This window comes from Protomyces lactucae-debilis, assembly GCF_002105105.1.
Source record: "Protomyces lactucae-debilis strain 12-1054 chromosome Unknown BCR37scaffold_3, whole genome shotgun sequence".
NCBI classification, from domain to species: domain Eukaryota; kingdom Fungi; phylum Ascomycota; class Taphrinomycetes; order Taphrinales; family Protomycetaceae; genus Protomyces; species Protomyces lactucae-debilis.
Window position 1 is genome coordinate 120,956 of NW_024467995.1, and position 16,120 is coordinate 137,075.

At 50.7% G+C, this 16,120-nt stretch overlaps 11 protein-coding genes across 11 annotated transcripts; 6 read left to right on the forward strand and 5 right to left on the reverse strand.

Moving 5' to 3' along the window:
* Positions 1–8: 8 nt before the first annotated feature.
* On the reverse strand, positions 9–3,134 carry BCR37DRAFT_344104 (SNF2 family N-terminal domain-containing protein; the record flags this gene model as incomplete). The annotated part of the gene is made up of 2 exons (XM_040867546.1): positions 9–2,854; positions 2,969–3,134. 2 exons carry the CDS (start codon positions 3,132–3,134, stop codon positions 9–11), a joined length of 3,012 nt encoding a protein of 1,003 aa, XP_040727316.1.
* A 538-nt stretch (positions 3,135–3,672) lies between these two features.
* BCR37DRAFT_376682 (mitochondrial carrier domain-containing protein) lies at positions 3,673–4,802 on the reverse strand. Its single transcript, XM_040868650.1, has one exon. The coding sequence runs from the start codon at positions 4,522–4,524 to the stop codon at positions 3,787–3,789; it is 738 nt and encodes a 245-aa protein (XP_040727317.1). The 5' UTR covers positions 4,525–4,802; the 3' UTR covers positions 3,673–3,786.
* BCR37DRAFT_344249 (WD40-repeat-containing domain protein) lies at positions 4,740–5,777 on the forward strand (the record flags this gene model as incomplete). Its single annotated transcript, XM_040867554.1, has 1 exon — positions 4,740–5,777. One exon carries the CDS (start codon positions 4,740–4,742, stop codon positions 5,775–5,777), a length of 1,038 nt encoding a protein of 345 aa, XP_040727318.1.
* A 207-nt stretch (positions 5,778–5,984) lies between these two features.
* BCR37DRAFT_339297 (uncharacterized protein) lies at positions 5,985–6,503 on the reverse strand (the record flags this gene model as incomplete). The annotated part of the gene is made up of 1 exon (XM_040867328.1): positions 5,985–6,503. A coding segment is annotated over one exon (519 nt), but the record flags the coding sequence as incomplete, so codon positions are not given.
* Positions 6,504–6,947: 444 nt separating this feature from the next.
* BCR37DRAFT_376686 (Alpha/Beta hydrolase protein) lies at positions 6,948–7,985 on the forward strand. The gene has a single exon (XM_040868651.1). It carries the CDS (start codon positions 6,984–6,986, stop codon positions 7,947–7,949), a length of 966 nt encoding a protein of 321 aa, XP_040727320.1. The 5' UTR covers positions 6,948–6,983; the 3' UTR covers positions 7,950–7,985.
* A 189-nt stretch (positions 7,986–8,174) lies between these two features.
* Positions 8,175–8,619, forward strand: BCR37DRAFT_401896 (60S ribosomal protein L32; the record flags this gene model as incomplete). The annotated part of the gene is made up of 2 exons (XM_040871865.1): positions 8,175–8,531; positions 8,581–8,619. The coding sequence occupies 2 exons, from the start codon at positions 8,175–8,177 to the stop codon at positions 8,617–8,619; spliced, it is 396 nt and encodes a 131-aa protein (XP_040727321.1).
* A 556-nt stretch (positions 8,620–9,175) lies between these two features.
* Positions 9,176–10,693, forward strand: BCR37DRAFT_385624 (uncharacterized protein; the record flags this gene model as incomplete). The annotated part of the gene is made up of 1 exon (XM_040870367.1): positions 9,176–10,693. One exon carries the CDS (start codon positions 9,176–9,178, stop codon positions 10,691–10,693), a length of 1,518 nt encoding a protein of 505 aa, XP_040727322.1.
* Positions 10,694–10,779: 86 nt separating this feature from the next.
* On the reverse strand, positions 10,780–11,634 carry BCR37DRAFT_385625 (uncharacterized protein; the record flags this gene model as incomplete). The annotated part of the gene is made up of 1 exon (XM_040870368.1): positions 10,780–11,634. One exon carries the CDS (start codon positions 11,632–11,634, stop codon positions 10,780–10,782), a length of 855 nt encoding a protein of 284 aa, XP_040727323.1.
* Positions 11,635–11,995: 361 nt separating this feature from the next.
* BCR37DRAFT_206004 (uncharacterized protein) lies at positions 11,996–13,247 on the forward strand. The gene has a single exon (XM_040866385.1). It carries the CDS (start codon positions 12,067–12,069, stop codon positions 13,141–13,143), a length of 1,077 nt encoding a protein of 358 aa, XP_040727324.1. The 5' UTR covers positions 11,996–12,066; the 3' UTR covers positions 13,144–13,247.
* Positions 13,079–14,918, reverse strand: BCR37DRAFT_376689 (uncharacterized protein). The gene has a single exon (XM_040868652.1). It carries the CDS (start codon positions 14,606–14,608, stop codon positions 13,352–13,354), a length of 1,257 nt encoding a protein of 418 aa, XP_040727325.1. The 5' UTR covers positions 14,609–14,918; the 3' UTR covers positions 13,079–13,351.
* Positions 14,792–16,078, forward strand: BCR37DRAFT_390941 (uncharacterized protein; the record flags this gene model as incomplete). The annotated part of the gene is made up of 1 exon (XM_040870932.1): positions 14,792–16,078. One exon carries the CDS (start codon positions 14,792–14,794, stop codon positions 16,076–16,078), a length of 1,287 nt encoding a protein of 428 aa, XP_040727326.1.
* Positions 16,079–16,120: the final 42 nt, after the last annotated feature.

The following is a 16,120-nucleotide window of genomic DNA, read 5'->3' on the forward strand; positions in this document are numbered from 1 at the left end:
AAAGTCTTCTAGTCTTCAAACAACAACTCTATATCCCTCATGGTCTCCCGCTTCTTTTCCTCCTTGGACATACCGAGACTGCTCGCCAGAAAGTTCTTCCTGTCTTGAATCTTAAGCATCTTTTCCTCAACACTGTTCTTTATGATGAAGCGATACACAGACACGTCCCGAGTCTGGCCCATGCGATGAATTCGATCAATGGCTTGTGCCTCGATAGCAAAGGACCACCACGGATCCAGCATATAGACGTGATTCGCGCTTGTCAGATTCAGACCCACACCACCAGCCTTGAGCGAGATGATGAGCGTCATGTTGGCAGGGGCACTGCGAAACTTTTCCAGAACAAGAGCTCGCTCCTTGAGCGACATGCTACCATCGAGCCTCACAAATTGCAAGCGATGGCGCCGGAGAGACTTGCCAATGAGGTCCAGGAAACTGGTGAATTGCGAAAATACGACCGACTTGATGTTTGGCGTTGCCCGTTTAGTCTCCTGCAGGCGATGGAGCAGAGCATCCACTTTTGCCGATCCTTCAGTTTGCTGAATTGGTCGCAACAAGACTTGATCCTTCTGATCTCCCTCCTGGGCGTATCGAATAACCTCTTGCAAATCTTGCTCAGAAACTGGCTTGCGGCAAGTATGGCAGAGCGGCTCTTCACCCCTATCTTTCATAAATTTGATGTGCCCAGTGAAGCATGACTTACATGCCGAGTGGAAACAACGCGCCACGGTCTGCTGTTCCATGGGCTCAGCAGAACAGATTGGGCACTCGTTCTCAGCTTCATCCATGATTTGCTGTAATGCAGTCGCGCCGAAATGGGAAGCCTCCTGCTCGCCGTGTGCTTCGCCACTGGCAAACTGCTCAATCATGTCTTTGAGGCTGACATCTGCCAATAGATCAGTGGCATCGTCCTCCTTGACGGCTTGCTCGTCCGCCGGTAGCTCAGTCACATCTACACGCTGATGAACTAGGGTCGGGTCACAGCATGCCTGTCTCAATCGCAAAATGAGACCGAGAATCATGCTATAATTCTTCATTACTGTACCGGCTTCTGCATTTTGCACATACGTGCGACGTGCTCGAGCGCTGATGAAGTTGTAGATGGCACGCTCCTTCTCGCTGAACTCGAGATAGACTTTCTCAATTTGCTTCGGTGGCAAATCGACAATCGGTCGTCCATCTTGGCCGCGCATGTCTTTGGTTCGTCGTAGTACAAGCGGTTCGAGCACAGTCTGAACGACATCTAATGCGCGAATGTAATCTTTCGACTCGAAGGGGATGGTGATGAAGGTGCGCCAGAAGCTGAAGTGACCCCATGGTTCGACTGTGAGGAAATGAACAAGGGAGAATAAATCTTCTAGCTTATTGACAATGGGTGTACCGGTCAGTGCCCAACGTCGTGTTGCTTTGAGTGAGTAACAGGCCTTGGACGTCTTGGCTTGTCGGTTCTTTATCGTGTGCGCCTCATCCAGCACGACTCGATGAAAGTCAACCGCGAATAAGCCATTGTTGGGCTTGCCATCCTCGCGCTGCAGCCACTCTGACAGGACAACACCATAGCTTGTGATGATCATATCAGGCGCATGACGTGCTCCCGGGCCGTTACACAATGCATTCAGATCAATACTCTTGTCTGTGCCATAGTAGAGAAGCACTTTGAGCGTACCTTCTTTGGAAGCATTTTCGGCCTCTGATTGCCACTGTGAGATAAGGGTCAGCGGAGCGACGACCAATGTTGTATGACAACGCTGACCAGGCGCTTTGGTCAATGGCATGGAGGGATCAGCTTCAGCACGTTCCATCTTGGCTGTATGCACCAGACTGAGAATCTCAATTGTCTTGCCCAGACCCATCTCATCAGCCAGAATGCCGCCACGACATTCATCCATGGCTTTTGGAAATTCAAGCGACAGTTCGCCTGAGTATGGATTCATGTAGAATGATTCAGACGCCGTGTCGTCTGCTTGAAACAGGTATTCCGACCACAGAGGATGCAAAGAGTCAGACTTGCGTGCTTGTCCAGCATCATGCAACTCCTTGTGATACATCCAATGGAGAGCCTGTCGCTGATACGGCTTGAGCGTGAATGCAAAAGTATCTGCAGGATCCATACCAGGCATACTCTGATCGAATGTTTGAGCCTTGCGGTAGAGCGAGTCTAGTTGATCCGCTTGCAATTCTGTGCCATCTTCAGCTTCCTCTTGGCTGTCTGTGCTTTTGCTCTGCGTCAGAGATGGTGGTTTCTTTGGCGGTTCCATTGTTGCTTCCGTCATCTCCATCACCTGACGCATCTGATTATCCTCGCCCTTCCCCAAAGGTTCGACGCCAATCAAGCCAAATAGTTTGACGAGCGCAAATCGACGGAGCTTGAGCATCTTCTCCTCGGCCGTCTCCGCAGAATCATCGACGCTGATGTGATTCGCCATGGCGCCTGTCTTTTGCTGAAAGGCTCTCTTGCGGATAAAGCAAGTGATTTGTAGGTCAACATTGGTTCCAGTGCGCACTCGGTCTGGTGCATAGATGCAAGTGGCTTCGAAGGTGCACATGTCCAGGTCGAGTAGAGTTGACACGATAACAGCCACATCCTGCGGGAGTCGTCCAAGCTCCGTGCCATCTTCTGAACAAAAGCGAGTGATTGAATTGACGTGCAACTTGCCTGCATAGTGCATGCGTCCAGCTTTGGGTGGTTTGCCACGACCCGCGCTATGGAGGACTTTGTTTAGGGATGACTGTCGCGTGATGAGTAGCTTTTGGCCGGCTGCAACACGCGTAGAACAGGTCATGTAGCCTTGAGTACCGAATGCGCCGAGTGCTTTCTTCTTCCAAATCGCAGGTTGAGCTGTAGCGCCGCTTGCTTCTGTATGTGGCGAACTTACAACAGGATTGGTCGGTGCGCTTGAAGAAGGAATGCAAGACAGAGGCGTGTCTGGAGATGACTTTCTGGTAGATTGAGCAATAGATGCCGTACTGGATGCATGAGTGGGGATAGTTGGAGTACTGAGCACAGCATTGTGCGGTTCTGTCGGAGGTTGCTGCTGCTGCCATGAACCATCAAAGAACATATTGATAGCACGCTCCGTATGCCCGTCTGAGGCTTCGAACAAGCGCTTGATGCCTGAGCACGCCGGATCCATACCCGTCACTGCCGCCACCTGGCTGCAAAAGTCGTCGAGCACCAAGGACGCTACGGGAGCGCCCTTGATAGGCGACTCGGGCTTGATAGTAGTCATGACGGGTGCAGGGTTGAGGTTTTCATCGTTGGCAGCCATAAAGCGGCGTTTCTTGAAGGGTCTCTCATTGTTCATGATGGCCCAGAGCCAGAGTAGCGATACCTAGCGTATGTCTGCAGATGTGGTCTCTGCGCGTCCAAGTCGCGTCTGCTCGAAATTTTGTTTACAGATGCATCACAGACTATATGTACTGTATGATGTACATCTTGTGTCCTGAATTGGAGGCTACGTCTTGTATACAGCTGCTCTAGTAGTTGTACCTGCCCTCAATCCGCACGTATCCGAGTCTCGACGCCCATAATCAGCTTGTTGGTCTGCTCGAGCGCCGTGAGAACAAGCACGGTATGCGGTACAATACGCAGACTGTGCGCAAAGAATCCCTGATTGTCAACTTCGAACATTCAAGCAGCGACAAACCTTGTAGAGTGCAAAGAAACCTTCTGTGCGAATGATCTTTTGCAAAGCGTCGAATGGACCCTTGTACAGTTGCTGCCCTTGTTGGTTGTATGACCGGGTCAAGACTGTGTCGAAGACATGCTGTATAGTCAGATGAAGTTCACAGAGGACAGGAACATACCATTACGCAGCATACGCCAAAGCCAGAGACAGCCGAGGCAGCCAGATGCATGCGAGGGCCCTCGCTGATCAAATCATGCTTTTGGATGAACCGTTTCGAGGCATTATAGATAGGGAGCTGGACACTCGATCCAGCACCTGTTCTCAGGACAGCCGCATCAGCACCCTTCATCAGACCACGCGCACCACTCTCGGCAATAATCTTGCGAAAGGCATCGATATTGCCCTTGTAGTGATGTTGTGTGCCCACGGCAAAGACTGGACTGTACGATTGCATTCTCGTCTTTACGAGGAAGAAAGGACTGCCAATGACACCTCCCATGATCCCTGAAAGCGCACCACACGCCACGTTGATGCCTGTTACATTGATTGTTGGATCGCCATAGAAGGTCTCGGTGATGTTCTTCCGTAGAGGCTCATAAAAGCCTAAGCGGCAGCCATTGAGGGCAATCTGATAGCTGTACGCCGTCAGTAGACCACGTTGTAGCCCACGAACGCCTTCCATCTTGTAGATGACACCTAACGCTTGGAAGACACCCGTGTAGACACGGTTCTTTGGTGTCTTGACGAGCTCACCTTGTAGCTGTAGCCGCGTCTTGACGACTTCGAGTGGGTTTGTGACAGTGACACCGATACATGCTGCCAGGCCACCGCTGATGAAGCCGCCGAGTGTCGAGATTGACTTGGTCTGCGGCTGTTCCTGGAATTTGGTCGTCATTAGGACAAGGGAGGGCTGCCGATTGAGCGAAGCGTCTCTCCTGGCCCTGTCCGCGCCGTCCTGCTTCTTCCTAGACCTCCAGCAGGTGCCGATAGATGAGCTTGTGATGCAATCGTGTGTGGTCGTAGATTGGACAGCGGGGGATCAATGCTCAAGACCAGACCACAAACAACCATCCTCGAGACGACCGCGACTTGTAGCAGGGCCAGCGCATGATGGCGGAGCGGGCTGTTGCAAATGGCACAGTCAGGCTCGATAGTAGCGTCCTCGGCAGCTTCAAGCCGTCCAAGGCCTTCAATAAGACTACAAGTCCCATTACATCCATCGATTTTGATGATGCGGGAGAACACCTGATCACGGCCAGTCAAGACGAAACGATACAGTTGTATGATATCAAGCAAGGGAAGCATCTTAAAACGCTCTTTAGCAAGAAATACGGCGTCCATCTGGCGCGATTCACGCACAAATCGTCCAATTGCATCTATGCATCAACCAAAGGCGACGACGGTCTCAGATATCTGTCGCTGCATGACAACAGCTATGTTCGATATCTCAAAGGTCACACAGGCACTGTTACTTCGTTGGAAGTGTCTCCATGCGATGACACTGTGATCAGTGCGGCACAAGACGGCACAGTCAGGCTATGGGACCTCAATTCACCGACGTGCCACGGCCTGCTTCATATACCCTCACCCTCACTTGCTGTATTTGATCCAACAGGTCAACTCTTTGCCGTGGCGAGTCATCGACTGGGTTCCATTTTGCTCTATGACTTGCGCAATTTCGACAAGGAACCCTTCAGCACATTCACACTGACAGATGACCTCTTCCTCAACAAGTTTTCATTCCCTCCAAGAATGCCAGAGTGGACAAAAGTTGACTTCTCCAATGATGGCAAATGGCTGCTCGTCGGAACAAGAGGCGAAGGACACTACATCCTCGATGCGTTTACAGGCGAGATGCGCTTCAGGCTAACAGGCCACCAGCCAACCAATGCTACAGCCCCTTCTAGTGGTGAAATTTGCTTCACACCCGATGGCCGACATGTCTTGGCTGCAAGTGGGAACAAGACGCTCATCATGTGGGATCTAGGCAACACCCAAGCAGTGACGAGAGATAAGTCGCTTCCACCGGCCAAGGTCATTTCCTCTGGTGGTGTAGAATCAGCACGCGTACTGGCATTCAGTCCCAAGAGCGCGATGCTTGCTACGGCAGATACGGAACTCACCATGTGGTTGCCTGATATGAAATAGCACTTCCTCTCAAAACCTTATTGACATATAGCATAGCGCAGCGTAGCATTAGAACAAGCTTCCAAGCACTTTGTTCAGCTTTTCACTATTCGCCTCTTGACCCTGAACAATGGCCTGTTTCTTGGTCTTGTCGGCCGGGTCGCGTTGGTTGAAGAGTCGTCGCACACGCTGCTCAGGTTCTGGCGCAGCTACCTGTCCCTGCGGTCTCTTTGCTTCTCGTGTCTTTTGCATACCTTCAATCATCTTGGCACGTTCGGCATTCTGCAGGTAGTGACGGTCTTCTCGCTTCGCTTGCTGTAGCTCAACCTGCAGTCTGGCTTGGCGACTTGCGTTCTCAGCTGCAATTTGAGCCGTCAAGTCTTCCCATTTGAATTTAGGCAAATACTTGAGATTCCAAAGATCGTCATGGTAGAAGCCATTCTTCTTGCCACCGATGGGTTCTGCATTCAGCGTTGATGCAACGAGCTTGGCTTTCCGCTTATCCATGAATTCAATCCATCCTTCTGCAAACATGCGTCGTTTGTTTCCACCAAAACGAACACGTTTGGCATAAGACTTGGGGTCTTCTGGGGCAAGGAAGATTCGGCCAACCTCACCGTACTTTGAAAGCAAGTGCTTCACCTTGTGTGGTTTCATGAATGGTGGTACTTTTGACAGGTAAACGACACCAGTGCGTGCTTTTGCTTCGTTAAGAGCCTTGAGCTCTTCAGGCGTCAAGGGTTTGAGATCGAGCTTGCCATTGCGCCGTTGTCTTGAGGGATGAAGACCATTTGATTGGTCTTCGGTATTCGCACCAGGCAACTTTTTCTCTAAACTTGTGGCAGAACCATGACGCAGCTCTGTCTCCTCTTCATCGCTCTCTCCACTCTCCTCTTCGTCATCTTCGTCGTCTTCACTCAAGTCTTGCTTAAAGGTTGGCACAAATGCAGATGTTGTCTTGCGCCTCTTCGTCAAATTTCCTGTACCCTTCTGCACGCCTTCATGATCGCTCCCCTCGCTGCTCACAGAATCAGTCGAGGGACTTCGCTTTGCTGCCTGTGCTTTGCCCTCGGCCATGTCGTTGCTGCAACCAGAGAAGGAGCTCTGCACATGCCTGAGCTGCCGTTCAACTTTTTTTGGAAAGCCGACAGCGTGGGATTTGGTACCCCGCAAAATATCGACATCTACCCAGGTGCTTCTTCTCATCTGCACAGACCTAGCAAGCCTATGAGCTTCATTGATATTCCAGCTGCTGTAGACAAGTTCCCTCTCGTAGGGACACTCTTTGACTGCCCTGGAAAAAGCGGGCGTGCGAGCCCGGCCAAAGTATGCATCATTGCCAATGCGACAGGCATCTCACAAGCCTTCTATGCACAATTCGCCCGCTACCTAGCTGATCAGGGCTTTCTGACCATCACATTTGATTATCGCTACACGGGCCTTTCCTTCTTTTCCGGCAGCGATGGAGGAATTCGGATGGAACCCCTCAATCAAGCCGACAAGGTCAAGATCCTTAAGCAACACCCAGACGTTTCCCTCGAGACTTGGGGAAGACGCGATATCGCCGGTGTGATTCAGTACGCACATCAGCGATTTCAGGGCAGCAAGTTGTACTATATTGGTCATTCCCTCGGCTGCCATGTTTTGCCACTTGTGGACCAACCTACGCTGGCAACCTTGCACAAAGTCCTTTTTGTGAGTGCAACAAATCCTTACACGGGAGATTACACAGACCCAGAGATGTCGAGAGCTGGATGGAAGGCAATGAATGAGTTTGTCGCATCCAATGGGTATTTCGACGGTCGAGCCTTTGGCATGGGTGGACTTCTTCCTGCGGCGGCACTCCAGATGTGGTCTCGATGGACTGGCTTTCGTCACTACGCTGCGGGTGATCCTGAATTTGCAGCGCAGTTCCGACGTTTCACTACACCCTTCACCAGTTTTGGATTCAGTGACGATGTGCAGGTGCGTATGTCGCCCCAGACGGTCATCAATTGGTGTAAAGCGCTGTCAAGAGCACCGAGCACGTTGTACATGTTTGATGCAGCTGCTATGAATTTGAAACTGGGACATAACGATGCATTCAGAGAGCGCAACAAGCCATTTTGGGAGCAGGCTTTTCTGCGGTGGCTCAAGGACGAGCGTGTGGAAGGTGCAGTGCCGGAGCTTGTGCTTGGTGTGTCTCAGCTGTAGTAGCTGTATGTACTTAAGCTTGTACTATACTCATCCTGCCAGTCTGTCTGATCCTGCTGTCTTCAGATGGATATAATAAGACACCCGGGTGTCCCAGCTATAGCAGTCCCAGCCCTAACCCCGTGAATTATTTCGCCCGCAGTTTCTCTCTCTCGGGAGGAAGCAGCAGCGCAGTCGAGCTACAGCGAAAAGAGAGAGACCACCAAGCTACATACACACACAACCATGGCAGCCTCAAAGCCCCATGTCCCGATTGTCAAGAAGCGGCTTCAACGCTTCAAGCGTTTCCAGTCCGACCGTTTCTTGCGCGTTGCCGAGTCATGGAGGAAACCCAAGGGTATCGACAACAGGCAGCGACGTCGATTCAAGGGCTCTGCCCCTATGCCTTCTATCGGTTACGGCAGCAACAAGAAGACAAAGCACATGTCAGCATCCGGCCACAAGACATTCCTTGTTCGTAACGTGGCAGATGTCGAGCTTTTGTTGATGCACGCTCGTTCGTACGCCGCTGAGATTGCGCACAACGTGTCTTCTCGCAAGCGTATTGAGATTGTCGCCAAGGCCAAGCAGCTTAACGTCAAGGTATGCCTGCCCATGATCGTCTGATGCGCAGAAAACTAACTTCAATTAGGTCACCAATGACAAGGCCAAGGTCCGCTCGCAGGAGTAAATGTGGTCTACTCAAATTGATCTTCTTACTCTCTCGCATTTGTCTCTATGGGACACACTCATACAAGGGACTTGACGACGCTTGTTATCAAATGATTTCAGTTATCTGTCCTCGACCTCATCGCACTGACATCCGTCGTGCACTTACGCTAGCGTATCGCAAACACATTCTGAGTACATTCTCACATCCTCTGACAGATTCATTCTCAAGTGATTTGCTTGTTGGTCCTCCAGTCGCATGTGCGTCCCCTTTGCGTGTCAGGAAACCTTCTCTTCCCTGTGCCATTGATCGTCCCTTCTACTTGCACAAACTAATGCCTTGATAGACAAGCCTTGAGGTTAGTCCAGGCCTCATGTCTGCATGAACATACCCTCATCCAAGCAGGTGAAGTGTATTGCCTGCCGGCCCTCCCACGCTGCGTGAATAATTTGGCGACTCGACTGCACAAGCGCGACTGCAAAAGCCAGCTGTAAAACCGACCACGTTGCCAAAGTCCAGACAGCTTCTACACACTCGTTACGCTCTCGCCGTACAGTGGAGAGACGGCAGATAGAGCATGATTCGGGTACAGAAGCACAACGTTGCTTTCGCGCTTCTGGTATTTGCAGCGCTCATTCTGCTTACCCTGATAACGCGTTCCCACTCGGCATCGGCATCGGCATCTTCTTGGTCTAGCTATGGCAGCTCCGTGGGTCAAGCGGCGAGTTCAGTGGTGAAAGCCGCTAAGGGAAGTGATGCATGGCCCATCAATGCAAAAGGCTTCGATTCCGGGCTGGCAGAAGATACTTTGCGGCCTCTTCAAGCTGGTCAGAAGCCGCCCGTCAGGGGAACTGCTTTCGCAAACGAACATGGACACTATTGTAAATGGGTCTTTGACGAATATATCCCTTCCTCTTATGAAGTCGAATGGACCAATTTGACAACTGTTGTCAATGATGAGGTCTGTCGCGTTGTTGCCCAACAAAAACATCGTGCAGCATCGTTGGATATCGTCACCCGCGTCATGCAGCTCGTCAGTGGTCTCGATACCTCCATCAATTGGTCAGAACCAGACACGGCACCGCTTGAAGATGCAAAGCTGGTGGACGAGTACTTCTCTCGAATGCGATATAAGCGCGTGTGCTTCAACGAAGAGACTCAGGTATGGGCACCAGGCACTGGCACTGGCGACCAGCTGATTGAACCTCTTTGGGGTATGCTACGAGACCCATTCGATCATTGGTGCGATTACCTTGGTTATGCACTGAGACCGAAACCCCCAGGCTATCAAAAATCAACAGAAGGACAGTCCAAAGCGCATATCCTACCACAAGGATTCGCACCGTACCGTTATACCCTCGCAGCCGATGGTAAATTGCCAGACTCATGGCGCCTGTATGGTATGCCACCTTGGCACTCCTCACTCGAACCAATCGTGGCGCCAGGTTTCGGTATCACGTACCGCCCACCACAGCAAATCCATCTTGATCTCGGGTCCAGTTACTTTGCCGGCTGGACCAAAGCCACTGAAGCTGAAGAGGCTCGAATGCGCATTGGTGCCAAGCCACCACCAGGGAAAGAGGAGCCTGCGAAGAAGGTTCAGAACTCTGCTGCATCTGGCCAGTGGTTTTATGATCACTATCATAAGCGTGGCTTGCCATTTGATCGCTTCATTGCCGTTGAATTGGAACCACTCTCACCACAAGATGCCTATGAGCAGTGCCCTGAAGATTTGGTTGGCAAGTACAATCTCATCAATATTGGCTTGAGTATGGATAAGGACAAGTACAACACGCTTGACTTGATTCGCAGAACAGTCAGGAAGCAAGATTTCTTCGTGTTCAAGTTGGATATCGACTCGGCACCGATCGAGATGCCCATCATCAATGCCCTTCTCAAGGACAACCCGGACAAAGGCGGCGTGTCGGGTCTCATTGATGAACTGATGTTTGAACATCACTGCAATTATGAACCCCTTGCAGGACCGTGGGAGCTTCGAGGAAGAAGTCGGAAGGAAGTAGGTGATCTCGGCTCCTCCTACAAATTATTTGGTGATTTGCGAAGGAAGGGCATTCGAGCACATTCATGGCCATGACCACGCCACAATAGACAGATTAGCACAATGCTGACGACAAGTATACACAAGCTAATCTAAATGCTGCAAGCCCATCCTGTTATATTCTATTCTCCGTTGCATTCAGGCAGTTGCCTGTTGTTGCGACATTTGAACGTTTCAGGGCCCGTCAGGGGTGTCATGGCGTACATATCGGGACACCAAACATCAATCAAATGCCTCTTCTGCTCATCATTGGCAGTTGCAGAAACCATGATTTGTGGTCGATGCACACCGAAAGGTGTTGGATGATACACGCTCTCCACCGCAAATTGCGCAGCTTCGTCTTCTGTTGGCAATATGTACTTGTTGGCCTTGTGGAATTCTTGAGAGAACCATTGATCTTCAAAGATGAAGGGATTGCCACTGTACTTTGACTGGAATTCAGGAACCGTCTCGATGATTTCCAAGAAGGCATCCCGATCACGAAGACTGAAGCCGCCATTGTAACGTGTAATGTCGCCACTTGATAGTAACGTCGATATGGGCGCGCCGATGAATGCAAAGTGGAAAAAGTCCTCGAGCTTTGATTGCGAATTGGAGCAAATCGTCGAATCGAGTTGAAAGAGAAACAAGTGCTTTGCGGGTGCCAGATTATCGTAAAAGGCGCGGTGTGTCAGAAAGACAGAGACAGAGTCATGGTCGTTGAAGACGAGGTTGAGACGATGAAGCTGAATCTTGCCAGAATCGATATGCCGCTTCAATACACGCGAACTGCGTAGCATATCCTCGTTATGCTTGGAGTGATAGATGACAAACGGCCAATCATCACCCAGCTGCTTGATGAAGTGCAATAAACTCGGAATCATGTATGGATCTGAGCGAGATTCAACCAGCACAGCAACTTTTTCCTTGCTCAGAGTTGGATTGCAAAAGTGTGCATCATCAACAGGCCGCCCACGAGCAAACTTGATGTTCTTCATGTCCTTTTGAAAGGGCGTATTGAATCGATTTTTACCATACTTGGCCACCAGCTTCTCCGGACACGTTTGAGCTTGTTGACTACCAAAGAGAGCTAGCGCATCGCGAGATTGATATTGAACAAGGCTCGAGACAGACTCGCTGAACCAAACTTGGCTCACTGCGAATAGTAGCAGGAGCGCGAGTACAGCGAGGAGTAGACAGAGACGGCGTCGTATCCGTGATCGCGAATGATTTGACGCATTGTAAGGTTCTGCCATGGCTGGCACTCACAGCTGTTCCAATCGCCGGCCAGTGAAGTCGTGTATCTGTTGAGTCTTGTTTGTCGCGAACTCGCCGATTGCGGAAATAAAAATCACGGCGCGAAAATTGATAGCGCCTTGTGTAACCTACGATAGACTTCGCCTCTGGCACAAACCCGTGCGAGGGTCGCAATGCTGGGCATCCTCTCAAATCGTTTCATTGGCTTATTGATAGCCTTATTTGTGCTCGTTAGCGTGTTCCATCTCGGTGCGCGCAGTAACGGCGTCATCTCTGGCTATGATCATACTACGTTGAAACCCTCACAGCCAAAATCGCTAGAGTCAATCAAGGGCGATTGGCAACGCGAGCAGGTGTCTTCTGGAGATTCGCCCCAGAAGCCGACGTTGCCCGAGCTCAATTTGCAAGATGTGGTGCCGACTCATGGCAATACAGATGCCATCCTGTATGTCCACTACGATGGTGACCCTATTGGCCGACGCAACATACAATTCTTTGTGGATCATGCGTTGCACAGCAAAGCGGACTTCTACTTCATCATTCAGGGATACAACGTTACTATCGAGATTCCCGAGGCGGACAATATCTTTGTGATCAAGCGTGAAAACAGCTGCTATGATCTCGGAGCTTTTGGTGTCGTCTTGCAAGCTGATGACGGACTCGTGCTCAAGAAGTACAAGCGATTTCTACTGACCAATTCATCAGTGCGTGGGCCCTTCTTCCCAAATTGGGCGTACGCAAATAAAGAAGCCTGCTGGAGCAACAAGTTCTTCAATGTTTTGAGTGATCGGGTCAAGCTTGTCGGCTTGACGGTGAATTGCGATGCTGCCGTGCCCGCGAAGCATTTGCAGTCGTTCGCTCTGGCCACGGACCAAATTGGAATGAACCTCATCCTCCCTGCTCTGCAATGCTTCAGCAACCGCCATGATGCCATCTATAAAGGTGAATTGGCCCTGACAAACGCCATACTGGATGCTGGCTATGAAGCGCATCCACTCTACTCGCAATACAGGCAAGTCAAGCAGACAAATGCAGAGTTTTGGAGCAATTGCTTGCATGCAGATATACAAGTCCCTGCTGGGTATGCAGGCATGGATGCGCATCCATTTGACTTGATGTTCACCAAAATCTCTCGCATCGATAATGATGTCGTCAAGGATCCAATGACGCCATTAGGTATGGTTGCGTTGAACAGACTGACTGAGTGGGCAGACGCGAGCGAGTTCTCCAGCTACGAGCAGTGTGGATAACGCTCGGATCGGGGAGGCAGGCCGTAGCTTGCGGCTCACTCGAGATGAGAGTGACCAGGGCTACACCAGTATAAAATGGTCTACAACAGGCGATGTCTCGAGGCGTACCGTCACATAATCAAGATAGGTTGCAAGAAGAGCGCACATGCATACGAGCAGGTCTATACATTATACTCAGGATGACACGCTTTCGGGAAAGTCTCCCGTATCACGGCCAAGAATGTGCTCGAATGCCCCTGTCGCGCAAATCCTTGAAGAGTTTGTACGATGTCGACAAATCGCCCACCTGTGACTTATGTTTGTCCTCTAAGCTCCACGGAGCCGCCATAGGGTTGAACTTGACCTTGTGCTCAAAGTAGAATTCATCAATGAGCTTGGCGAGCCCATTCTCGTCCGACACGAGATCCTTGACGAATCGTTCAGAAAACTCGCGTGAATTGTCGTGAACCTTCAGGACGAAGAAGTCTTCTTCCTTCACAGTCCGCCGAATCACATTCTGCACTCCTTGGTATTCGAAGCCGTTTGGAAAGAGTGACATACCGAGCACTTGGTAAGGGCCGATCAGATCTGCTGGCACATCGGAGTGTGATGCTTTCGCATCTGCCATGTCCCCATGAATAGCAATGAACTTGTCGAATGGCTGACCACGCGCCTGGTAGCGATCGTAAACCCATTTTGGCGCATTTGGCGTCGAAGCAAAGTTGGATGCACCCACATCAATGTGCATATTGCGTGGCGGGCTATAGGTCCATTTAACGCCATCAAGTGGTTCAGGCCGGTAGCTTGAATGCCAAGGTGGTATACCGTACATTCTCCACTCCTCTAACTTTCCATGTGCTGTGGTTGTGTACGCATATGGAGCGAAGCCCATGGGCAGGATATGCTGTGTGGACTCTGCATGGACATCATTGTAGTAGCCTCCAGGAGGCGACTTGAGCTTCTTCTTTGCACACCAAATGTCATAGGGATCCCTGAGCATGCCAAACAACGGCTCAATCAATTGAACACCATGACCCGGTGCATGTCGCCAAACGTGGTCCTTCTCTACAAAGCAAATCCGTTTGTAGTGAAAGCGAGAAAATAGGTTATCTGCAGCAGGTGGCGGCTGTGGTTTGCCCGTATCTTGATTTTCCCATTTGATGGCACCATCCAATATCCGTACCAGATGAGCAAGCCGGCCCATAATCTCTGTGATGTGTCCTGCATGATGCGGTTCAGCAACCTTGGCACAGACATTGTCATTCACACCACCTGTTGTAACGAGCGACAACCATTCCTGCTCAAAAGCAGATGACTCGTAGCGGTCAAAGATCCATTTGCAGTACTTCTCTGGTTGATCTCTGCGGCCAGGTTGTGCTGTATTGAATGGATCTGTGTAATCATACTCAGCGTTCTCTGAGGTACGATTGAAGATGAGGAAGCACACGACCGACGCGACAATGCCAACAAAGAGATATCGCTTCATGACACCTCTCCCCGAGCCGACCTGATACTTCTATTCGCCACTAGCCCGCCTTGTCTTCTTATCTGTCCGTGGCTATTGATTTGGTGTCAGTCGCGATCCAAAATCTTTCGAGACGCGACCGAGATGACAAGTCACACAAACAGCACTGTAGCGATCTCCTCATAATCCATGCGCATCTAGGCCATGTCTGCTACGTCTCACGTCGGCGAACACAAGAAGACATACCTGTTTGGCACTGTCGCCGCTGTCGTCTGCCTCGTCGTTCTCGGCGGCCGTACAGGCGGTGTCTCACAAGCATCCTTGGCCAATTCAAACGACGGGCGCTACTGCAAGTGGATATTTGATCGTTACGAATCGTCATTCTACGAGACGGAGTGGTTCAATCTCGTGTCAAACGGTGGCGTGAATGACAATGTATGCTCAGTCATCCGCGAGCCTCGTCATGCGAGTATGGTTGCAGATATCATAACGCGTTTGTCTGACCTCGTTGGCAATCTCGACTCCAGTATCCGATGGTTTGAACAAGATACAGCCAAGACGACCACTGAACATGCAAGCGATGGGCTCTTTTCTCGCTTCCACTACCGGCGTGTCTGCTTCAACGAGAACGATGGTGCCTGGTACAAAGCACCGGGTAGGGGCGTACAGCTCATTGAGCCACTCTTTGGCATGCTTCGGGATCCATACGATGCTTGGTGCGGCGGCGAGCTTGAATTGCCAACAGTGCCGGACAACTACGAGAATGAGATGACTTTTGAAAGCACACAACATCTTTTACCACAAGGATATGCACCTTATGCCTTTTCACTCGAAGACGGTGACTCTGCATTGAGCTGGAGGCCACATGGTCGTCCGCCATGGCATTCCAATCATCATCCGGTCGAGATTCCGAACGCTCGGTATAGCTACAGTCCGCCTCGGAACATGCTCATTGATCTGGGTGCAGATGCGTTCAAGAAGAGTCTCAATGCAGGCATCTGGTTCAACAAGCACTATCACGATCGAGGCCAACCATTCGAGTCGATCCTAGTAGCAACGTCGGATGAACCAACCAAGTATCCAGATCTGCGAGCTGCCTACGATGGCATTCCTGAAGAGCTTATTGGCATTTACAATGTCATTGGCGTCCCTGTTACCCTCGAAAATGATCGCACCAATGTGGTTGACCTGTTGCGACGCACAGTACGGCCGAATGACAATGTAGTCCTGCGCTTACACGGCTTTGCTCGCGGCTTCAGCAAAGCGTTCATCCAAAAACTCGCCAAATGGGACGATGATCCATTACGTGGTGGGCTTTCAGGACTTGTGGATGAGCTGTACTTTGAGCACAAGGTCAATTTCATGCCCATGGCGAAAATTTGGGGATTTGGAGGCGGTGAGGATCCGCTCGAGGCTGGTAGCTTGGCTTCCTCATACAAGCTGTTTATGGATCTCAGGAATCATGGCATTCGGGCACATTCATGGCCATAGAAGCGTGCTTTTAGATAGATACTTGTACCCATGCAAAGGTTT

Coding starts and splice junctions, on each gene's coding strand:
- BCR37DRAFT_206004 (XM_040866385.1), top strand. CDS start 12,067: ATGCTGGGCATCCTCTCAAATCGTTTCATTGGCTTATTGATAGCCTTA.
- BCR37DRAFT_376682 (XM_040868650.1), bottom strand. CDS start 4,524: ATGACGACCAAATTCCAGGAACAGCCGCAGACCAAGTCAATCTCGACA.
- BCR37DRAFT_376686 (XM_040868651.1), top strand. CDS start 6,984: ATGAGCTTCATTGATATTCCAGCTGCTGTAGACAAGTTCCCTCTCGTA.
- BCR37DRAFT_376689 (XM_040868652.1), bottom strand. CDS start 14,608: ATGAAGCGATATCTCTTTGTTGGCATTGTCGCGTCGGTCGTGTGCTTC.